At 36.7% G+C, this 20,175-nt stretch overlaps 1 protein-coding gene across 1 annotated transcript in view; it reads right to left on the reverse strand.

Moving 5' to 3' along the window:
- ARHGAP15 (Rho GTPase activating protein 15) overlaps window positions 1–20,175 on the reverse strand; it is a 601,639-nt gene that overhangs the window by 181,756 nt on the left and 399,708 nt on the right. Inside the window, exon 11 of the mRNA XM_025856481.2 lies at window positions 14,565–14,642. Within this exon, the coding sequence (XP_025712266.1) occupies window positions 14,565–14,642 (78 nt within the window). The remainder of the gene's footprint in view (window positions 1–14,564; window positions 14,643–20,175) is intronic.

Below are 20,175 nucleotides of genomic sequence, written 5' to 3' on the forward strand. Positions count from 1 at the left end.
GTAACAATTTTCGGAAAATGGTGTTTTGGTACAGCCAGATAGTCTAGAGACCATCCTGGCCCAGAACCTCCACTCTTTATATGCATTTTCTAAGAAAACAATACAGTCACAGACTGAGAGTAATCCAGACTTTTTTTTTCCCTCCTCTCCATCCTGATTTTATAAGACATAAAATATAAGAGATGCGACTTTTTCTAGAAGTGGACAAAATATGATTATGATCTGCAGTGAATGGGGGAAGTATACAAATCTGATTTGTCACTTGCTTCCCACAACTAGAACTGGGTTACCTCTTATAAAGGGAGAGTGCACCTCTAAACCCACTATACTAGGTATGTTGGAACCCATAAAATTTCCAATTACTGCTTCAGAATTTATTGTGCACATATGGAAAATAATACTTGTAAAGCAGAAAGGGGTTTGTGCCTTGTGCTGTCAATACTGTGAAGGATGGGGTGATTATAAAGCAAATTAACAATACTTTTAAATGTGCATTCACTTATCTTTCCAATTAAATCCTTGTTAAACAACTGCACAGACAGTAATGGTGCTTCTGCAAAGCACTGATCAAGACAGTTTTATTGTAATTTTTACTCTGCAACAATTAATCAAGTAGGCATTTTCTTTATTATTAAATTATTTAGTTAATAAATATTCTCCATTGGCTAACATATTTGTAGTTTACATGTTATTTTTGATTTTCCTACAGTGGAACATATTTAGGGATATTTCCATTTTCTAGTAAAGGGACCATGAAGGCATGTGATTTTATAAATTTCTTTTCTTTACAAGACTAACTGTGAACAAGAGAAGTCCTTGAAACTTCAAACCATTCAAAAACCCTATTTCAACCATTTTATTTTGTAAGGGATGCAAACACCTTGGTTTTAGCAGATAAGAAATGAGAGCTTTTGCTTTAAGGCATCTTTCTGTTGGGGTAAGCAGGAAAATTAGCATTTTAAAAGTTCATTAATGCCAGTTACAGACTTTTGAGTCATGAAGCTGCATTGTAGTTAGCATTTTCTGTTCCTATCCCAGCGAAGTGAATAGTACCTGAATATTATTCTTCTGTAAATATTATTCTTTCTACCACACAAGGTGGTAGAAAGGAACAGATGAAGATATCTAGAAGTATTTTTTCTGCTTTTGAATTTCCAGTTTTGTAATTTGGAGGTCTGAATTTATGTAGCTAGTATACTTCACTTTTAAAGTGTTTTAATGGTTCTTTAAACAGCCTTTTGTGTTTTGTATCTTTTAAAAATTTTTAATTAGGAGGAATTCCTAGGAAACCAGATTAGTAGTGAGGGCGGTGATCTCAGACACTTGGTTTTAGGATTCAGGACGACTACATTAATTCAGAAGTAAGAATAAACATAGAAGAGATACAACATTTTCTTGAGTCATAAAAAGAAAATTTCAGGCAAGGCTAGTTTTATAGTTAGACAAGTGGTGTGATCTGAGCTGGGTCAGATCACTTTTTGAAATGCCTGATGTGAAAACTTGATATCCTCACTATTGTTCTGATTATAGGAGGTCCCTTACATTATGCTTCCCAGGACGAGCAGAGAGCCTGATCAAGAACACTCAGATTAACAGACTGTCACCTTGGGAGCAGACTCTTGGCAGATGGGGATGATAAGTTCGTTGGTGGGTAAGGGAAAAGGGAGAGGAGGGGAAGGAACGGAGGAGATGGGGGCTTTGGGTAGGAGTATGGAGAAATTGGGCTTATTAAGACTCAACCTCTTGAAAGTGTCGTGAGGGCAGGTTGACCTGAGAGGCTCCTGAAGCACACTTTGCTTGACTTTGATTGACAACTGAGCCCAGTTGGAAATCAGCTAGATCTCTGGGGCTAAAACATGCAATGCTGATGCCAAGGCACATGTTTCTCCTGACTGAAATAACAGGGCCTAAAAGGCCTAGAAGGCGCTTGGCACACAATGGACATGATGGGGAATTCAGAGGTAACTGTGAAGTACATCTCCTGCCGGCATTAACGGTTGGGAAAGGGAGAGAGATCTGATGCAAAATAGACAAAAACCGGTGTTAACCACAGGCACAAAATGCTAGGGGAAGGGGGTAGAAAAGAAGTTAATTCCTATTGAGATTTTTTTTTTCCAGGAATCATGAAATTTGTCTTAAGGAGGTAAGTTCATCAGTCAGCAAGAGCTGTGATGGTGTGCCTCTTGCTTGAAAAGACAGATAGGTTGCTCCTTCCGTTGAAACCAATCAAATAGTACTGTACATACATATTCCAGTCCCTCTTATTGATGGGACAGTGAATCCAAACAGACTTCAGAGAAAGAGCAGAGAAAGGTAAGTGAATCCTTGATGGCTGTCATAACACAGAAGGAACAGATTAATAAGAAGGGACAGCAGGGTACTCACTAAGGAAAAATGTAGCAGGGAATGAGGAGGCCACAAAAAGACAAACAATCTGGAGGAATGTAAAATATGAGATGAGATGGTGTAACACAGAGAAAGGCTGCTACTTAAGCAAAATGATTCCAGTGGGCCCTTTAGAATCTTCCAGACATTATGTTGAGTAGACTATTGGATATCCTGCTCACCTTGAGTGCCTCCAAGATGGAGACCAGACGTTGGAACACCATAACGAGGCTACCATTCCAGTTTGTCTCTAGAGTACTGTGAGACACATAGTGCCTTCTCGAAAGATACACTGAATGAACGAATGTAACTTTTAGCAATTCAGTTAAACTCATAGGGACTTTTATTCATCTATGAAGTGGATAGATTTCTTATAAAGACCTAGTGGGTCAGCATTTAAAAGTGCTTTGGAGAACTGACGTACTGACATTCTCTTGGCATGTTCAAAGGAGTAAGCCCCATTCTCTCAAAGAAGATTCACCTAATTCTTTAAAACAAATCTCCTTTCAAAGATATATGTGCTAATTGTAGGAAATTAGGAAACAGTTTGAAAAAAAGAAGATAATAAAAATCACCAGCACCTCTTAACATTTTATGCATGTCTTGCCATTGTTTCAGAAACAGAGTTCAGCAATACACAGTAAAATAGTCCGTATTTAAAATAGACTGATCTCTAGCATGTACAAAATGCCTCACCTTCTTTTTGAAGGAAATGACTCAACCCTGGATCTAATCAATAAATTAATTAAAATGGTTTGAGATTCTATCAGATGCAAGATATTCTTTGAGGTGAAGTAGGACAGATAGACTTAAAAAACATGAGCTCTGCTCTTTAGCAGTGTCCAGAGTGTTGAGGAGATATGATATGTACATAATTTAATGATATATGACACACATATACAATAATAATACTAATGATGATAATTATATATGTTAATTATATATTAATATATATTAATTATGTAATAATAATAAGTGATTATTGGAATATGGAGTTATTCTCATAGAAATCCATTACCATTATTATATCTTAATTGAACTGTTGTAAAAGCTTCCTAACTGTTCTCCTGCTTCTACTCTTGCCCTGTAAAATTTATTCTTCTCATAGCAGTCAGAATGATTAAAAAAAAAAAAACACATAAATAATATCAGATTATTTCCTGGTTAACTACCCCTCCCACACTGCAGTGACTTAGAATGAAAGACAAAACTTCTTATCTTGATTTACAAGGGCCTCACTGGACAGGCTCTGCCCATCTCTCTGACTTCTGTGTCCTGATCTCCTACAAGCCTGTGTTCCCTGGGACCAGTTTCCCGCTGCTACTCAGCTCTCCCCACCACATCTCCGCGGGCCTCTCTCCTTCCTATCAGATCAGGTTTCCACTCAGATGGCTCCTCTTCAAAGAGAACTTCTTAGACCATCCAATCTCATCAGTTATTCTCTCTTACATCACTATCTTGATTCTGGACATGACTTGTAAGCATCTCATATATTTGCTTATTATAAACCTCTTGACACTAAAATAACACTCCACCACAGCCTGATTCCCCAAGGTTCTCCTCAGTGCCTAGAAGAGAGCCTGGCTCATAGGAAGTTTTCAACAAATAATTTTGAATAACTAAATCCTCATTTGAAGTTTTCCTCAGGGAGATTAAAGCTGTATTTTAATCTTTAAGCTAATTTTGCTCCTTTCCTGATTCTTCTCGTATACTTTGCAGTTTGTGTTACTTTATTTGAGCCATGGCAAGTCTAGGATAGTCACTTGAAATTTGAGCCCAAGGTGTCCTTTGTCAGACTGATACGGAGCTGGCAGAGCCTTGGCCACAAGCAATGACACTGGGAAGGATCACCCTGGAAATTCACATAAGCAGGTGATATCCTCAATGTGATCTTTGTGCTGCTTGGGGTTGGGAGTCACCCATTGCTCACTCAGACAGTCTTTCTTGGCTTAAAGAGCCAGGCTGTTAGGGCTAGTTCAGGTCTCCCAGCTTGAGAGCTGCTTCCTCTCTTCACCATGCCTCTCCTATGTGGTCCATGCTGGACAGTCAGGTTGTGACTTCAGGGGGAGGTAGGAGGTGGGGACAAGTATATGGTTCATTGGACTGGTTGCACAGAGACTCTCAAATTCCGAAGATTTTCTTCTAACCATCACTGATCATCCAACATTATTCATTAATCATTCACTTATTGAATCCATTCATATTCAACAAATATTTATTCTAAGGGGATTATGTGCCAGGTACCCTAAGAACTGGGTGACCAAAATAGGTAAAGCCTCACTCACATAGAGGCTTCAGTATAGAGGGGGGGAGGACGGCACTGAAGCCACACACAAAGAAGCAAGGCAGTTCCAGAAAGGACGTGTTCGGAAGAAAACAAGACGCTGGGATGGCAAGTGACCGGGTGGGTAGGATGGAGGCACATGTTTCAGATGTGTTAGTCTTGCCGAGAAGATGACTTGAATGTTGAAAAGAAAGTCTTGTCAGGTTCTGAAGGAGGCACATTTCAGGTAGACAGGAGCAAAAGCCAAGGTCCTGGTAAAGAAATGAACTTGATGGGTCTGAGGAAGGAAACCAGGGTGGATAGACAACGATGAAATGACAGAGAGGGGCATGATGATATCAGAGAGCTGGGAGGAAAGAAGAATCTGTGAAGCCTGCAGATCCTGGTATTTTCTCGACAATTTACACCAAGTAGATCACCAGTCTTTTTGGCTATTGGACTGGAATAGCCATGGAAATACAGGCTCTATGTCCATGAGAATGTCATGTGTTGTATTTGCTGCTGTAGTTTCAGCATCCTGCATGTTGCCTGGCACATGATGGGAGCTCTGCACGTGTCTGCCAATGAATGAAGGATGGAAAAGCTAAAATCGTATTTTATGGAGCTCACCTCTGATCCTGATGTGCTGGGACCCTCAGAAAGGAAGAAAGTTTACAGATATACCTGCCATTCCTTCCAGGGGGCCCATGAATATGAGGGCATACAAGAGAATGGGTTTTGAAGCCTATTTGACTCTAAGTCATTCAGATTTTCACTTGAGCATTACTTCAGTCCCCCACATTTGTAAATTTTGGACACTTTATCTTGAGGGTTTGCGTGGAAACCTGAAAAAAAAAATCCTTCTTTGCCTTGCACCTGTTACTTTTCCTTTTTAGAAGCAGCTTTGAGGTGATGAGAATACTTATTTTTCTATAGCACACTTTTGTTAGAAAATGCTCCTAAACTACATGGAAAGCTTGGAAAAGAGGTGCTAGATAAATACATGTGAGTCACAGAAGATGAAATTAACAGCAACAGGGACTTCCTGTGTGAAAACAAAAACAAAAGCATCCTTTCAAAATTCAAAAATTCAGTATATGAGGTTAACAAGAGCAATAGTTTCATTGCTATTATCCAATACAGATTTTTTGTCTACCTGGCCATTCCCAGATTTTGGAGAGCCGAGATGGCAAGCCAAGTTATCCCACCGCTCTCAATTTCATTCCTGACTTGCTTAATTGCTAATAACATACTTTGTGAAGGAAGAGTAAGCCGTTATCTCCTCAAACTGTCATATAAAGGCAGAAAATGGGGATACAGGGTTCTTCACTCTTCATTTCTGTCCCTTGATTCTTTTATCCAATCTAAAATTAAATACTCGTTTATAAGAGTGGGAGAAAGTATAATGTAAAGTATAGCTTGAGTTTTCTTTACTAAGACACCCAAGAAACGGATGGTAACACAACATATCAATGAATGTTGACATGGAGTTGGTTTGTATTAAAAGTTCGTCAGTTTATTATGTAGGAACATATCTTTATTCAGTCCATACACAGTTCTTATCAGGCACTTTGCTATATTGGGGATACAGTGATGAATCAAACTTCCTACTCCTCCTGATGAACTCACAGGCAGTTAGGAGTTATTTATTAAAAGGATCCTTTAAATGAAGTTTTCTCTTATAAAAGGGTTTCACAGACTGGACACCAAGAAAGTATAGTATTATAATAGGAATAAGTGGTTTTGGATTCTTTGATGTTAAAAAGAAGAACATGTTTCTCTGCTCCTTCTCCATGGTAAATTGAATCCAGCACTCAGCAATATATTCTTTGGAGTAGGTTTAAAATGGATTCACTGTCTGGCTTCAAACCATATTAATATTGCAGCCTTAGAAAAGTTACTTAATCTTTCTGAACCACGATTTTCTTGTATGAATAATGTCGATCATAAAGTTTATCTACCTTGCAAACTTTTATGAGGGTGAAAGCTAAGTCTAATTTTCCATACCCACCATGCAGTAGATTCTCAGTTAAATGCTAGCTAACATCAGCATCAGCATCATTCTGTTACATTTTAAAATATTATTTACTCCCTAGCTTTTTAAAGCAAATCTTTAGGTAATTTAATTTACCTAAATTCTTTTCTTTTTAATTTATTCTAGAATCTACATTGGGAAAAGATTGTAGTTGTAAAAAAAAAATCAGTAATTTTAATCATACTACTAACATACACGTTATAGCCATGGCATTTTTTAGTTGTATTCCAAATTATGACTCAGAGTTCATAAAAATTGGTGACCATGATTACATCAATCAATAGTCAAAGAGAAAACCTCTTACCACTCGAAATTTTATCAAAAAAGGAGTTCATAGTCTATTTCTGCCTTACTCAAATGCAAACCTTGCATGTTTTATGGCTTGTAGGTCATGTCTCCACAAGATAACCAGCATAAAAGTAGCTGGATATTGTGTGGGGGTTCCCGAACCTGGGTATGCACTTGACTCACTTGGGGAGTTTTTCTTTTGAAATGCATACATATAGCTCCAACCCCAGACTTTCTACATCAGAATTTTTATGACTGGGCTCCAAAATCTTTACGTTTCAAAGCTCCCCAACTTGATTCTTCAGGTAGATAGACTTTAACATGATCCCTAATTATCCCCTGCTCCTTGTGTTTAGGCCTTGTATAATCCCCTTCCCTGGGGTATGGGTAGGTACTGTGACTTGATTCTAACCATCAGAGGGCACCAAAGGTGATGGGATATAACCTTTATGGTTATCTTACCTAGGATTATAACTTCTGCTTTGGATACTAATCTCTCTCCCTTGCTGTTTTGATGAAACAAGCTGCCTATGGAGAGGTCCACAAGGCCTCTGGCCAACAGCCAGTAATGTTGAGGTCTTGAGTCCAAAAAACCACAAGGAACTAAATCCTAACAATCATGTGAGCTTGGAAGCTGACCTATCTCCTGCTGAGCCTCCAGATGAGGACACACCCCTGGCCAACATCTTGATAGTAACTTTATGGGGAATCCAGCTAATCCATGCCCAGACTTCTGACCCACAAAAACTGGGAGATAATAAATGTGTGTTGCTCTAAATAGCTAAGCTGATGGTAATATTGTTATGCAGCAGTGGATAACTAATAGAGTTCTGAAATGTAGTTAGTGTACACAATCAGTGATATCAAGCATAGTTAAGAGCAGATATAAGCTTGTTGTGTTTCTCCACTAATTTTTAATTTTTATTACTTAATACTGTTGGTGATGATGATGATTTATGATGATGATGGATTTTTATAAATATCCTTGGGGGTTTCCTTGGGGATTGGCAGTTGCATAACTCACTGATTTAATTTCTGGACTCAATGGCCAAATCTACATGGAAAAGCCATAACTGAACTAAGACCTAAAATTTGAGTAGATTTTACTCAACCTCTCCCATGAACATGGATGGGGCTATTCTTTTGGAATCGGGCAAATCCCAAAAGCCTATTGATAAAATAAAACTAAATTTCTCCTTTGTGTTCAGGAACCTCCAAATCCTATGAATTTGACTAGTGAAACAAATCATTGGATGGCAGGGAGTCTCCAGAGCTTTCCCACACTTGATATTTCTTCTTAAAAAAGGAATCTTAATATCATTAAAGAAAATTCAATCACGTGGAAGCCGGAAACCATACTTGATTATTAATATTTAGTATCATGATTGTATTAAGAAAACTAAGTTGTATTGATTTGATTTAAACATCTTAAAGTTCGTACTAAATATCACTTGACTCATACAGAGTTTTTCAAGTCCTCACATTTTCCTTCTCATTCTCATTTTGGAAATAAAGAGTCAGATTCAACGGGGTTAAAATTGCTTCCATTAGACTAACAAATAGCTCAGAAGCAAGATAAGGAGGCAGTTCCATTGTTTCCCACCCAGGGCTCTCTCCACTGGATGGTCTCTGCCTTTGTTTCATCACAGCGTTAAGTAGGCTCCTTATTGCTTGGCATGTAACAAATTACAAAATATAACTCACGATAAATGTATGATATAATTTTGTGTATTTTAGATACTAAAAGTATTCATAAAGTTGTTATTAGAATATTTTGTAAAAACTGGGGATCCTGGCTGGCTCAGTCAGCAGAGCATGTGACTCTTGATTTCAGGGTTGTGAGTTTGAGCCTCACACTGGGTGTAGAGAGTACTTAAAAATTTTTTAACATCTTCAAAAAAAATATTGTGTAAAACCTAAGGACGATATAAATGTGTGTGAATGGGAAGAGCTTATTGTTTGACTTCCGTTCAGCATTATTTACAAATGACAGTACATTTTCTTGAGCAGCTAGAAAGCAATACAAGTTTTGCTATCAATAGTCTTCGAGCTCCCTGACTCAGTGTAGCTGAAAAATGAGGTCTACGAAAGTTTCCAAAGCCCTGAACGATGTTAGAGTCTGGCCCTTTTATGATCAAGTGATCTTTTCAGTTTTAATGGGAAAAAATAAATCATTGTTAAAAGATAATCTTGTCACATGGAAGCCAGAAAGGTGCAATATCAATGATTCGACTTACCAAAAAACCGCCCCGCGGAATGGGATAAAGCAAATAACAGTTTGTTTTGTTGTTGCTGTTGTTGGCAGTCCCAGCAAAGTAGGCTTAAAGAAATACATTGTTTTAAAAATAATAAGAGGGCAATACAAATGCCCTTAATAGAAAAGTGAATGGACTTGATACAGGGCTATTTTATAAGAACAAAACTGCCAATTGTTCACATTCTTCCTCTCTTTCCTCTTTTATTCAATTTTTGATGCTGCAAATAATATGAAAATCCTGGGCGTAGCTCTAAAGTTAATGCTTTGCTTGGCATTGTGGTACAAATCTATATAAAAGTAGTTTAGATATAGTTGGTAACACGAAATTGTTTCTCTAATAGTTTGTTTTCAATGGAGCTTATTCTTAGCATGTTCAAAATAAGCAAATTCATCTCTTTAAGCCAATGTTTAATTTGGATTATTATGCCAATAAGATCTGGGTGAATAAAGATATGCAAAGTGCAAGACTGTAAATTAATGGGGGAAAAAAAAACCCTTTCCCATTTAAAACAACACACACACACAATCATATGCACACACACACATACACACACCCACACACCCAATTAAGATTCTTGGCCACGTAGATTTATAGCATTTATATATTTTGTTCCTCTGGGTGTGAAAAAGTGAAGGAGGGTGTCCCTAAGATTCTTCCTGTAAATTTTTTTCCTATATATGGAAAACATGTTTAAAATCCTGGTGGGAAGTAACTTCCTCCAGTTCAGAGAAATGGTTAGAGGGAATATTTGTTACTGTATACTAAGAAACACCAGTCTGGAAAATTCCCACTCGGTTCTTCCCCCGGTGCTTCATAGTTCTCCCATTGGCTCATGGGCTTGGGAAGCTTCATAGTCAATATTTTCCAAAAAGGATGCCAGTCTTTCTTGTCCCTTTTTTAAAGGGTGAAAGAGAACATCGAAGCAGTACCGAAAGAGAGTCTGAACTGAATTTGGGGTTTGGGCAATAAGCCTAGATGGGCAGCTGAAACCAGAATGTTGATGTCAGGAGGAGGGGAACTCAACCTAGTGGGATTTCCAAGACCCACTGTCAAAAGTTCTCAAGACAGTTATGCAGCATCCTCAATGCCGAAGTCGGTCCTTTGCAAAAGTACCCCCAAGCAAGAAAACCGTCAGGTCACAGATCATTCTGAAGAATCAACACAGTGTCACAGGCTGTTGACAGGTTGACATCTAAGGTCATGGACCAGTTTTCTTTGGGGGATGCCCTCATAGAGTGGAAGTGTTGCATCAGCAAAATGTCACCGAAAGCTGTCACCAAATACAGTAAACAAGGCAAAGCACTCCTTATTCATGCACCGATGGCCCAGTAAATCAAGAGTTCTCAATGACTGCTGAAGGCTGCAACAGAATATTGTATTAAAGAGGTTTCTCGGTCCAAACACAGATACATAAAGCCCTACAGAGAACGGCAATGCCAAGATCCTTCCTAACTGTGATGTTTGGCATTTTCCTCCACGTTTTTCTTTCTTGACCTAGTTTAGCCAAACTCCTATGGCAGTACTTGTCACTTACAAACACTGGAAAGCAGGTGTAAACAGAAAGTGACTAACAAGTGCGTGTAGCATGAAAAGACTGATACTCACTTCTGTAAGAAGGTAATCAACAATTAATGAATGGCAACAGTGGCCTTCAGCAAAGGCTCTGAGTCAGAAGCACCAGGGATCTAGTCCTAACTCTTTCACGGACTTGAACTATGACCCTAATGTCTCTGAGCCTCAGTTTCTTCACCTTTAAAATGGGAACAATAATAGTGCCTATTCTATGGGATGGTAGAAAGCACTAAATTAAATAAGTGAAGCACTTAGTACAGTGTCTGGTACATAGTAAGTTATGAAAATATGTTAGCTACTTTTATAATAATAATTATTATGATTATTATCATCATTACTAGTTATAATTAGAACATGCTTTTCAAAAGTGATCACTTTGAATTTAACTTGTATGCCATCTGATCTGGAAGTATAATGAGGGTATCCAATTCCTACTGATTTAGTGAGTCAAACAGAAAACCAAAACAAATTGAATCATTCAACTGGTGTATTTAGAATTGCTGATGATTATAGCATTCAAGAAAGTTAGTGAAATACATAAATTGCAATTGAACTGTTCTTGAAAATCCCCCAAATCAGTTTTCATTTGTCTAGCCTAATGGTGGGTAGGACTTGTTCATTTTTAAAATGTATATTTAGAACCTTCTAAAAAGGAAACCTTGTGGAATGTGAAAATGGAAGAGACAAAAGGTGTTAATACAAAGGGAATATGCCAAAATCATGTATGTTCCATCTTTGAAAACAAAAAAGAATGTATTGCATTCACATATCGCTTTATGCTTTTCATGGAACTATCACTAATTGCCATTTTATTTCATTGCATGCATGCGCGCGCATGCACACACACACACACACATGCACAAAGGGGAGGCTACAATGCACACAGTCAGCCTCTTTGTACCCAGCACTGCTTCTCTTCTAAGTCAGCTCTGCTGTTAGAGACCAGTGTGCAGATGGAGCTGAAGGTATGGTGTCAGCACCAAAGTTATGGGTCCACTCCAGAGATTTCATTCAAAGGATAATCTGATTAGCAAAATTTGAGACAGGCCTGTATATGCATTCTTTTATCATCTAATTCAAAAAACTCCACAACACAACTTGGATGAAATCGCCAGTATCAAAGGTCCTAATGTAGCATAATTTGTGTTGAGCATGCTGCATTGTGACAGTGCTATAAACCAGGGAGACAGTTTACTGACAATTCTGTGCTACCAGATACCAACTCAGGCCTCTGTCCAGCTTTACATTGTCAACTCTTGTGGAAACATGAGCAGTTACACAGCCTCAGAGGACGCTGAAGTCTGGATTGCAAAAGATGAGATGGACAGATTTCATATTTTCATTGCAGATTTTTTTTTGCCTTTCAAACTGCTGAGCATAATTTTTTTTAAAGGCAGGAAATGCAACTAGTGTTTGTTTCTAGCATGGCTTCTGTTTTGAGATTTCTTCTTTGTAGAAGAAATGTGTTGCCCAGCTGTCTAGAATCCCAATCAGGATATGGCTTCAGTATGAAATATATTAAAAGAATGATTTTAGCTGGTTATAAGCAGGAACGAAAATGAGCCTGGGCCTATTTTATCCAGTTTTTACTCACAGAGGGGGCATTCTGGTTCAGTCCAGTGGGGCCAATAGGAATAGATGAAGTAAAGCTAAGTTCTGGGGGGAGGGAGTTGCTTTATTTTTTATTTTTTGTAATTATTTTGTTTGTTTTTGTTTCTGTTTTTGCCTTGGAAAGAAGAGTAATTGTGAAACATAAAGGTTCATATTAGCGAGCGAACAGAGCTGAGGAGATTCTCAGTTATAAAGATTCTCAGAAATAAAAATCATGTGTCCACTGGCCAGAAGTATTGCAGTCAACACTTAAAAGGGTAGTTCAACCCAAATTAAACTGTTGGAGGACTTAATGCTTCTCAGTATTAATATATTTCCTATTTGCAACACACACACATTATTCAACAAATTATTAATTAAAACCTCCGTTTATGCACATCCTAGGGCTACTGTCGGTTAATGGGGTAAGAGACAAAGATGATTCCAGTCCTACCTTTTAAGATGTACAGAGATTGTTGCAGAGACAGATATTTCAACCAGTATTCTATCCTTAACCAACTTAAGATGTTTTAGTCTGCTTGTTTTCTAGAATATTTCCTATTTTTTATTTTTATTTTTTAAAATTCATAGTTTTTTAAAGAAAAGTTTCAGGTTTACCAAAAACCTGAATGGAAAATATAGAGTTCCCATATACCCCTTCAACCCCCTACGCCAACACACAATTCCCTATTTTTAACATTTTTTTATTAGTGTGGTACATTTGTTACAATTGATGAACCAATACTGATACATTGTTATTAACTAAAGTCTATAGTTTACATTAAGGTTCACTCTTAGTGTGGTATATTACATAGATTTGACAAATGTATACTGATATTTATCCACGATTATAATATCAAACAGAATAGTTACACAGCCCTAAAAATCCCCTGTGCTTATGGATTCATCCCCATCTCCCCCCAGATCCTTTGCTACCACTGATCTCTTACTGTCTCCATAGTTTTCCCTTTTCCAGAACATCATAGTTTTGGAATGATGCAGTACAAAGCCTTTTCAAGCTGGCTTCTTTCACTTAACAATATACATTTAAGAGTCCTCCAAGTCTTTTGGTAACTTGAGAGCTCATTTCTTTTTATCACTGAATAATATTCCATTATATGTATGGGCTACAGTTTTTTTTTTTACCCACTTACCTATTGATAGACATCTTGGCTGCTTTCAAGCTTTATCAATTATGAATAAAGTGGCTGGAAATATTTGTGCACAGGTTTTTGTGTGAACACAAGTTCTGAACTCATTTGGGTCCATATCAAGGAGCACGATTGCTGGATAGTATGGTATAAATATGTTTTCCTAAGAACCTACCAAACTCTTTGAAAGTTCCAGTACCATTCTGCATTTCAACCAGCAGTGGATGAGAATTCCTTGTTGCTCCACATCCTTGTCAGCATTTGCGGCTACCAGTGGCTTAGCTTTTGGCCATTCTAATAGGTGTTTAGTAGTATCACATTACTGTTTTTTATTTGTTTGTTTGTTTTTTTAAGATTTTATTTATTTATTTGACAGAGAGAGACACAACGAGAGAGGGAACACAAGCGGAGGGAGTGGGAGAGGGAGAAGCAGGCTTCCCGCAGAGCAGGGAGCCCGATGCGGGGCTCGATCCAAGGACCCTGGGACCATGACCTGAGCCAAAGGCAGATGCTTAATGACTGGGCCACCCCGGTGCCCCTCGCATTATTGTTTTAATTTGTAATTCTTTGATGACATATGTATTTCCTAATTTTTAATTCTCTTACTTATCTATTACATATTTTTCTAACATCTGTGATTTTGACCTTTATGTTTCAATCATCCATTTATTCAATTATTTATCCACATGCATTCAGTGTCTACTATATGCCAGTAACACTTTTCAAAGCTAGGCTATTTTTCTTTCTTTTATCCTTTTATTATTCTTTTTTCATTTTCAGTTTGTCATATTCCACTAATTATTTATTTCACATAAACTGTTAGTTTGTCCCTCTCTCTAGTCTATTAATCTCCAAGTAAACTGGCTATCTCTTACTTCTCTGGTGATAATTGTTTCATTTCTTCAACTTTCTCTTGTTCCCTTCAAAACTTCCATCATTATAGATTCATAATACATACAGCACAGAGTCGGTATTGCTAAAGATGAAACTACTGAAAAAAATGAAGTGAAGAAATCACTTACCTTGGTTCACAATAAATCTTAACTTCTGTATTGTTGCCAGATTGCCACTAACTCGGTATATTCCATCAACATCTAGACCTGAAAATAAAAGGGCATGTTTTATATTTGCTCATAAAGGAACTGAGATGGTAAAAGAAAAAAAATTAAATGTGGGAAGGAAGGTAATAGTAAATCAACGCCAAATATCCCTTTCTCATAGAGAAGACAAATTTCTATGTTCTAAACCAAGCAATCTTCAATAGTTTAATTTCAACAAACTAATCATAAAGTTCAGTCATAGTCAATCATCAACAAATTTGAATCTAGTTTAATCATAGAAGAGTAATAGGTAGCATTGGATTTCACACTATAGTTAAGATTTAGTCCCAACACAGGAATTAAACTGGTGGTAGGTAGGAGAAAAACCTTCACTTATATATTATTGCCCCTTTCTGGACAGAAAACAACCCAAGGCATTTGTGGGCTCTCCCTTCCTTCCTACTTTCCTCCTTCCCTCCTTCCTTTCCTTTCTTATTCTATTCTATTCTATTCTATTCTATTCTATTCTATTCTATTCTATTCTATTCTATTCTATTCTATTCCATCCTGCCCTGTCCTGTTTCATCCCATTCCATTCAATTCCATTCTCTTTTTTCTTGTAATCCTATAACATAGCATGCATTGGTCTAATTATTTTAAACTACAGAAGAAAATTCTATTCCCCAGATGTATAAATAGTTTGATAATCTCTAGCATATTACAGGTAATGGGGGTACTCTCTTATGGAGGGATAATAAAGAAAAAGGTCTTCGACAAAATGCTGAAATTAGTTTCAGAGTATTTTAAAACTGGTCATCTATAATTCAAAATAACCTATCCTGGCAGTGGATTTGGATGATCAACCACTTGTTTTCCACACATCTATTTATAGCATCTAGTTATTTCCATGACCAAGTTATTGAAAATTGAGGAAACAGGAAAATAGAAAGAGAAACACTTACTGAAACACTATTATTGTCCCTAAGGAATGTGGATAACATAATTTTAATGTCAAGAGTGTATATTCCTTGATGTGTCCAGGCCCTCAGAGAGGCCAGGGATGAGGTTACCACCCAACTGTCTCAACTATTTATGGAAATGGCATAGCACCAAGATTAAACATTGTAATTCACAATCATATGTATTAAATGAGTTGGTAGAAATTATTGTCATAATATAACAGAATAAGGGCTTTGTAAAGCTCTTTATAGTAGGAACAGTTCTGCCATTGTGCAAAATATTTCATCAATAGTTCAGGGTAGAATAACATAACTTGCAACACTGGCATTGATGATATAATTCAAAATAATCATTCACTATTTTTTAATACTTTATTTTTTTAGAGCAGTTTTAGTTTATAGCAAAATTGAAGGGAAGGTACAGAGATTTCCCATATGCTTCCTGTCCCTCATAGATGTATAGCCTCCTCCATTATCAGCACCCCCCCCACTAGGGTGATACATTTTTACAATTGAGGAACCTACATTGATACATTATAATCAATGTTTATTGTTGCATTATGGCTCATTTTGGTGGTGTACATTCTATGGGTGTGGACAAATACATAATGACACGTATCCAATTATAGAGTGATACAAAGTATTTTCCCTTCCCTATAAATCCTCTCTGCCCTACTATTCATCTCCATGATTTTTAACCTTCCATGTGATAAACTATGGAACAATTTGGAATAATATCAATAAAATGGAATAGTTGTTAGCAAACGTATTAATTCGTTTGAGTTTTGTAGTTCTAGAATAATCTAATAATAAATCACTGTCTCTGTCCCTTCATGAGAATTATGAATTTGTGAGGAATTAAGATGAGGTTGGACACCTATTAGTGTGTATGAGTGTCTAAGACACATCATATATTTATAAAAATCACATATATTATTTCATCCTAATGCACAAAATAGCTACATTAATGAAAAGTTACTCCAGTGTGTTTGCTTTTAAGTACAATGTGCATTTGACAACTGAAATGTAACAATAATCCTAATTAAAATTTTTCTAATAGGTAACTCCTAGGTTTAGTATGTGACCATTTTGGTCTTCAGCATATACACTTATACCCAGAACTTTATAATTTATTACACATTACTTTTCTTGCTTTGTCATTAGCTAGTGTTTGGTACCTAGATTTACCCTAAAAGTTTTAAATAATATGATAGATTTTAGAAATATTAAAACTTCCAAGTAAGTATGTCCCTTTCAAAATATTTCCTCTTGCAGTTATATATAATTTTTTCTGAACATGTAGCTATTAGGGAAAATATTTTGGAATTCTTTAAAATCACCTTCAGTGGCTCCATATTATCTGTAGAAAAATTTTTCTGGTGGCAAGTTTGGGGCCTTTGGTAATAGATTTGTAATTGGAACTAGATAAAGGTCATTCAAAACCATGATTGGTGAATAATGTCAGCCTGCTTGCCACCACAGACAAAGTTTCACCAAATGAAAGTTGTCTGGTGTTTTCCCATGAGTTACCAGTTTCTTTGAAAGAATGTGAGAAAAAGGATATTTTAGTAAATAGAAACATTGATGCATATGCAGACCTACATTCTCTAAGTGAGAAATCTTAATATGATTTTTTTAGAATTGGTTAAATTAGCCCTGTTTAAAATAATGATTCAAGGTGAAATGTTGTTTAAAATCTATTACAATACAAACAAGAAAATTCGCTATACGATTCTTTTTAAAATCAATTTTTGTTTTGCTAATTAGTTGGACCCTTATCAGAGGTCAATAGTAAATGATGTTACTTGAATGTCAATGAATTTTTATTGCAAATAAGGACTTTACTTAAGTTTTACTTTATATGCATAACTCTTTATTCAAAAGGTACAAAATCAAGCACATTTCTGTTTTGAAGCTGGGACTCTTTCTTTTCTAATTATTTTATATGTTATTGTAAATGCATATGTTGTCTAGAGTTGTAAACTGAATTTCAATTACTGAAATTACCCAGGATCCAAAACTTTCTTTTCCTTTTCTAGAAATTTAAAGTTACAACATAAGAAGTACCCCCCCACACACACACACACTTGGTGTTTCATAAATTTTCAGTAGAAGTTTTTTCTTTGTCTTTTTTTTTTAAGTTGGGTAATCAAAAACATTTGAAAGAGCAGTATGGGTTGGATATATTATGCTTGAGCAATTGGAAAACACTATACTGTTTAAACAAAGCAGCCTCATCCTAAATTAATAACCCAATTTTCTTCTGGGATAAAAGGAGGGAGGGCTGGGGATGGAGACAGGGAGTGTAACTCAGACCAGTGCCACCACTGTGGTTATAGAACTAAGTCACAGCAGAGAAACTGCTTTGTGGCTTAAGATAGAAACCAGAAAGTAAGAGGGAGTAAAGCAAAACATATTAGATGCAATTTGAATCTAACTTGACACAACTTCCAAGCCCTTTGGATTCAGAGATATCAACACCATATATCTTGTGAAGGGTAACAGTCTCTGGCATTAGTGCTCCTGCTTCAAATGGCTTATGCTGCCCTACTATCATACTTTCTAAATTACATAAATAGAGTGAAAATGACAAAGTACATATTAAAAAGGAGGGCATGACATTTTGCCAAATAATCTGGAACATATCCGTGAATTTTAGCAGTGATAAATTATATCGGTACAGTCTTGAAGTTGATTAGTCTTCCCCCGAATGCCTCACAGAGTGGCAAACCCAAAGTCCTAGGAATTATGACCCAAATTGCAACGGTTCACGTGCCATCCTCTTTTTGCTCCAAGAACTTTGAAAGTCATGCCAAACCAAACCAATGTAAATTGGTGGATTTGGACATCCTTTTCATGACCACATTATCCTTGCTGAATTGGAAACTACTTATTTTGGAAATATAATTAGACCTCTTAAGATTTTTAAATGTGCAATGTCTTCAAGGTACCCATGCTGTGCTTTGGTGAAGTTCGGAGAAAAATCACTTTGAAAGGTACTTCTTTCAAGAAAATACCATAACTGGATGCTGACAAGAACTCTTCTTGTTATGCTAAAAATACTTTGGGAACACGGTGACACTAAGTCATTTTCATTTTTTTTTAAAACAAACTGGCATTAGTGGCAGTAATGAAAAATTCTCTGAAGAAATCCATGTTCACTGAAAGGTCATTTATTTGTTCATCATCAGCTGACCGTTTCAAAGTAGTGTTTACCATTGACAGAAATCACTGGGTGTTGCTATAGGAGACTTTCAGAAGTCTCTCTCCGCTAGCCCCCACCTTTTCTTCTGAAGAAGTTAGACTAGGATAGACACACAATTAGGAGTTATTAGACCAAATGGTGGTCTAAACCCAGTGGAAAGAATGCAGCTGTCATGAGTAATTCCCACTATAAATCTTAGACACTTTCCAAAAAGAAATCTAAGAGACCAGCACTGTTTCCACAGTTGACTGGCTTATCTGCCAAAATACAGGCAGTTTTGAACAATGCAGATGAGCCTGTTAAAAATAGTTGCAAACGGTAGATTAGGTAGCATTCTTGGTAGCTTGAATGATGGGCAAACCACGAAGATGTAGAATTTGAGCTTGGTTGAGATGTGTGCCCCAAAAGCTTGCTTGTTTTTCTGGAACATAACAAAATGCATCTGAAACCCTGGAGTCTGAATTGTGGGCTGGGAATTTTGCGCAAACAGCCCCTCTCCTGAGATTTATGGCACTTCCTAATTCCTAGGAGGCCAGAGCTACCGCAAGAAGAGTCATTCTCGCAATTCTTTGGTCTTCTGGCTTTTCCCTCTGGCAAAAACCAGTGAGCATGGGAACACCCACAATGCCCCCAAAGAGCTGCACGTTTCTTTCTTGGTCCTTCTGAAGGTCCTGCTTGAGTTTAGAGCTGAACATGAGGGGAAGTTAATGTGCCTTTCAGACCTATTCCTCCTCCCCTAAATTGAGTCTCTCCAACTTTTTATTGCCAACTTATTTGTTTTCACACTTTAAATCCAATGACTGAGAGAATAGGATATAATCTGAAACTCTAAATTTAATTCCTACTCTGTCTCAATGGCTGGTATTTATGCTGCATCTATTTGCTGGCTTTATTTAACTATTAATAACTTCTCGTGAGATGTCCATCCTTGAAGAACGATTAACTTAGGAAATACTTGACACAATTCTGATTGTCAAACAAGAAGATTTTTCTACATGTTAACTTTATGACTTTATAATAACCATTTTGAATAGATTTTTTTTTTTTTTTACTATAGAGGCAAATATACCTCTTGGGCAAAAATGAAAATTAAGCCACACAAAATGTTATACAAAAATACTATATCTATTCCATCCTGCTATCCAAAGATAATCATTGCTAACATTTCAGTTGTAGTTCTTTTTGTTGTTACTCATTTTATGTTAATGTGTCATATTTCTGTTTATTAATTTAACTTTGAATGGTATTTATTGACTCCCTATTAGAAAAGAGAACGAGTTTAGTGCATGGTTCCTATGTACTCTCTCTGTTCTTATTAGTTACATTGGCTTATTTCTATTTCTTAAGTCAAATTACCTCTGTGCTATAGAAAAATAAGAAACTTAGTGCATTTCCTCTTCCTTCCCTTTCCTTCCCTCATAGTTACAAT

This window comes from Callorhinus ursinus, unplaced genomic scaffold (genome assembly GCF_003265705.2).
Source record: "Callorhinus ursinus isolate GAN/ISIS: 27379988/994484 unplaced genomic scaffold, GSC_fseal_2.0 scaffold2, whole genome shotgun sequence".
Classification (NCBI taxonomy): Eukaryota; Metazoa; Chordata; class Mammalia; order Carnivora; family Otariidae; genus Callorhinus; species Callorhinus ursinus.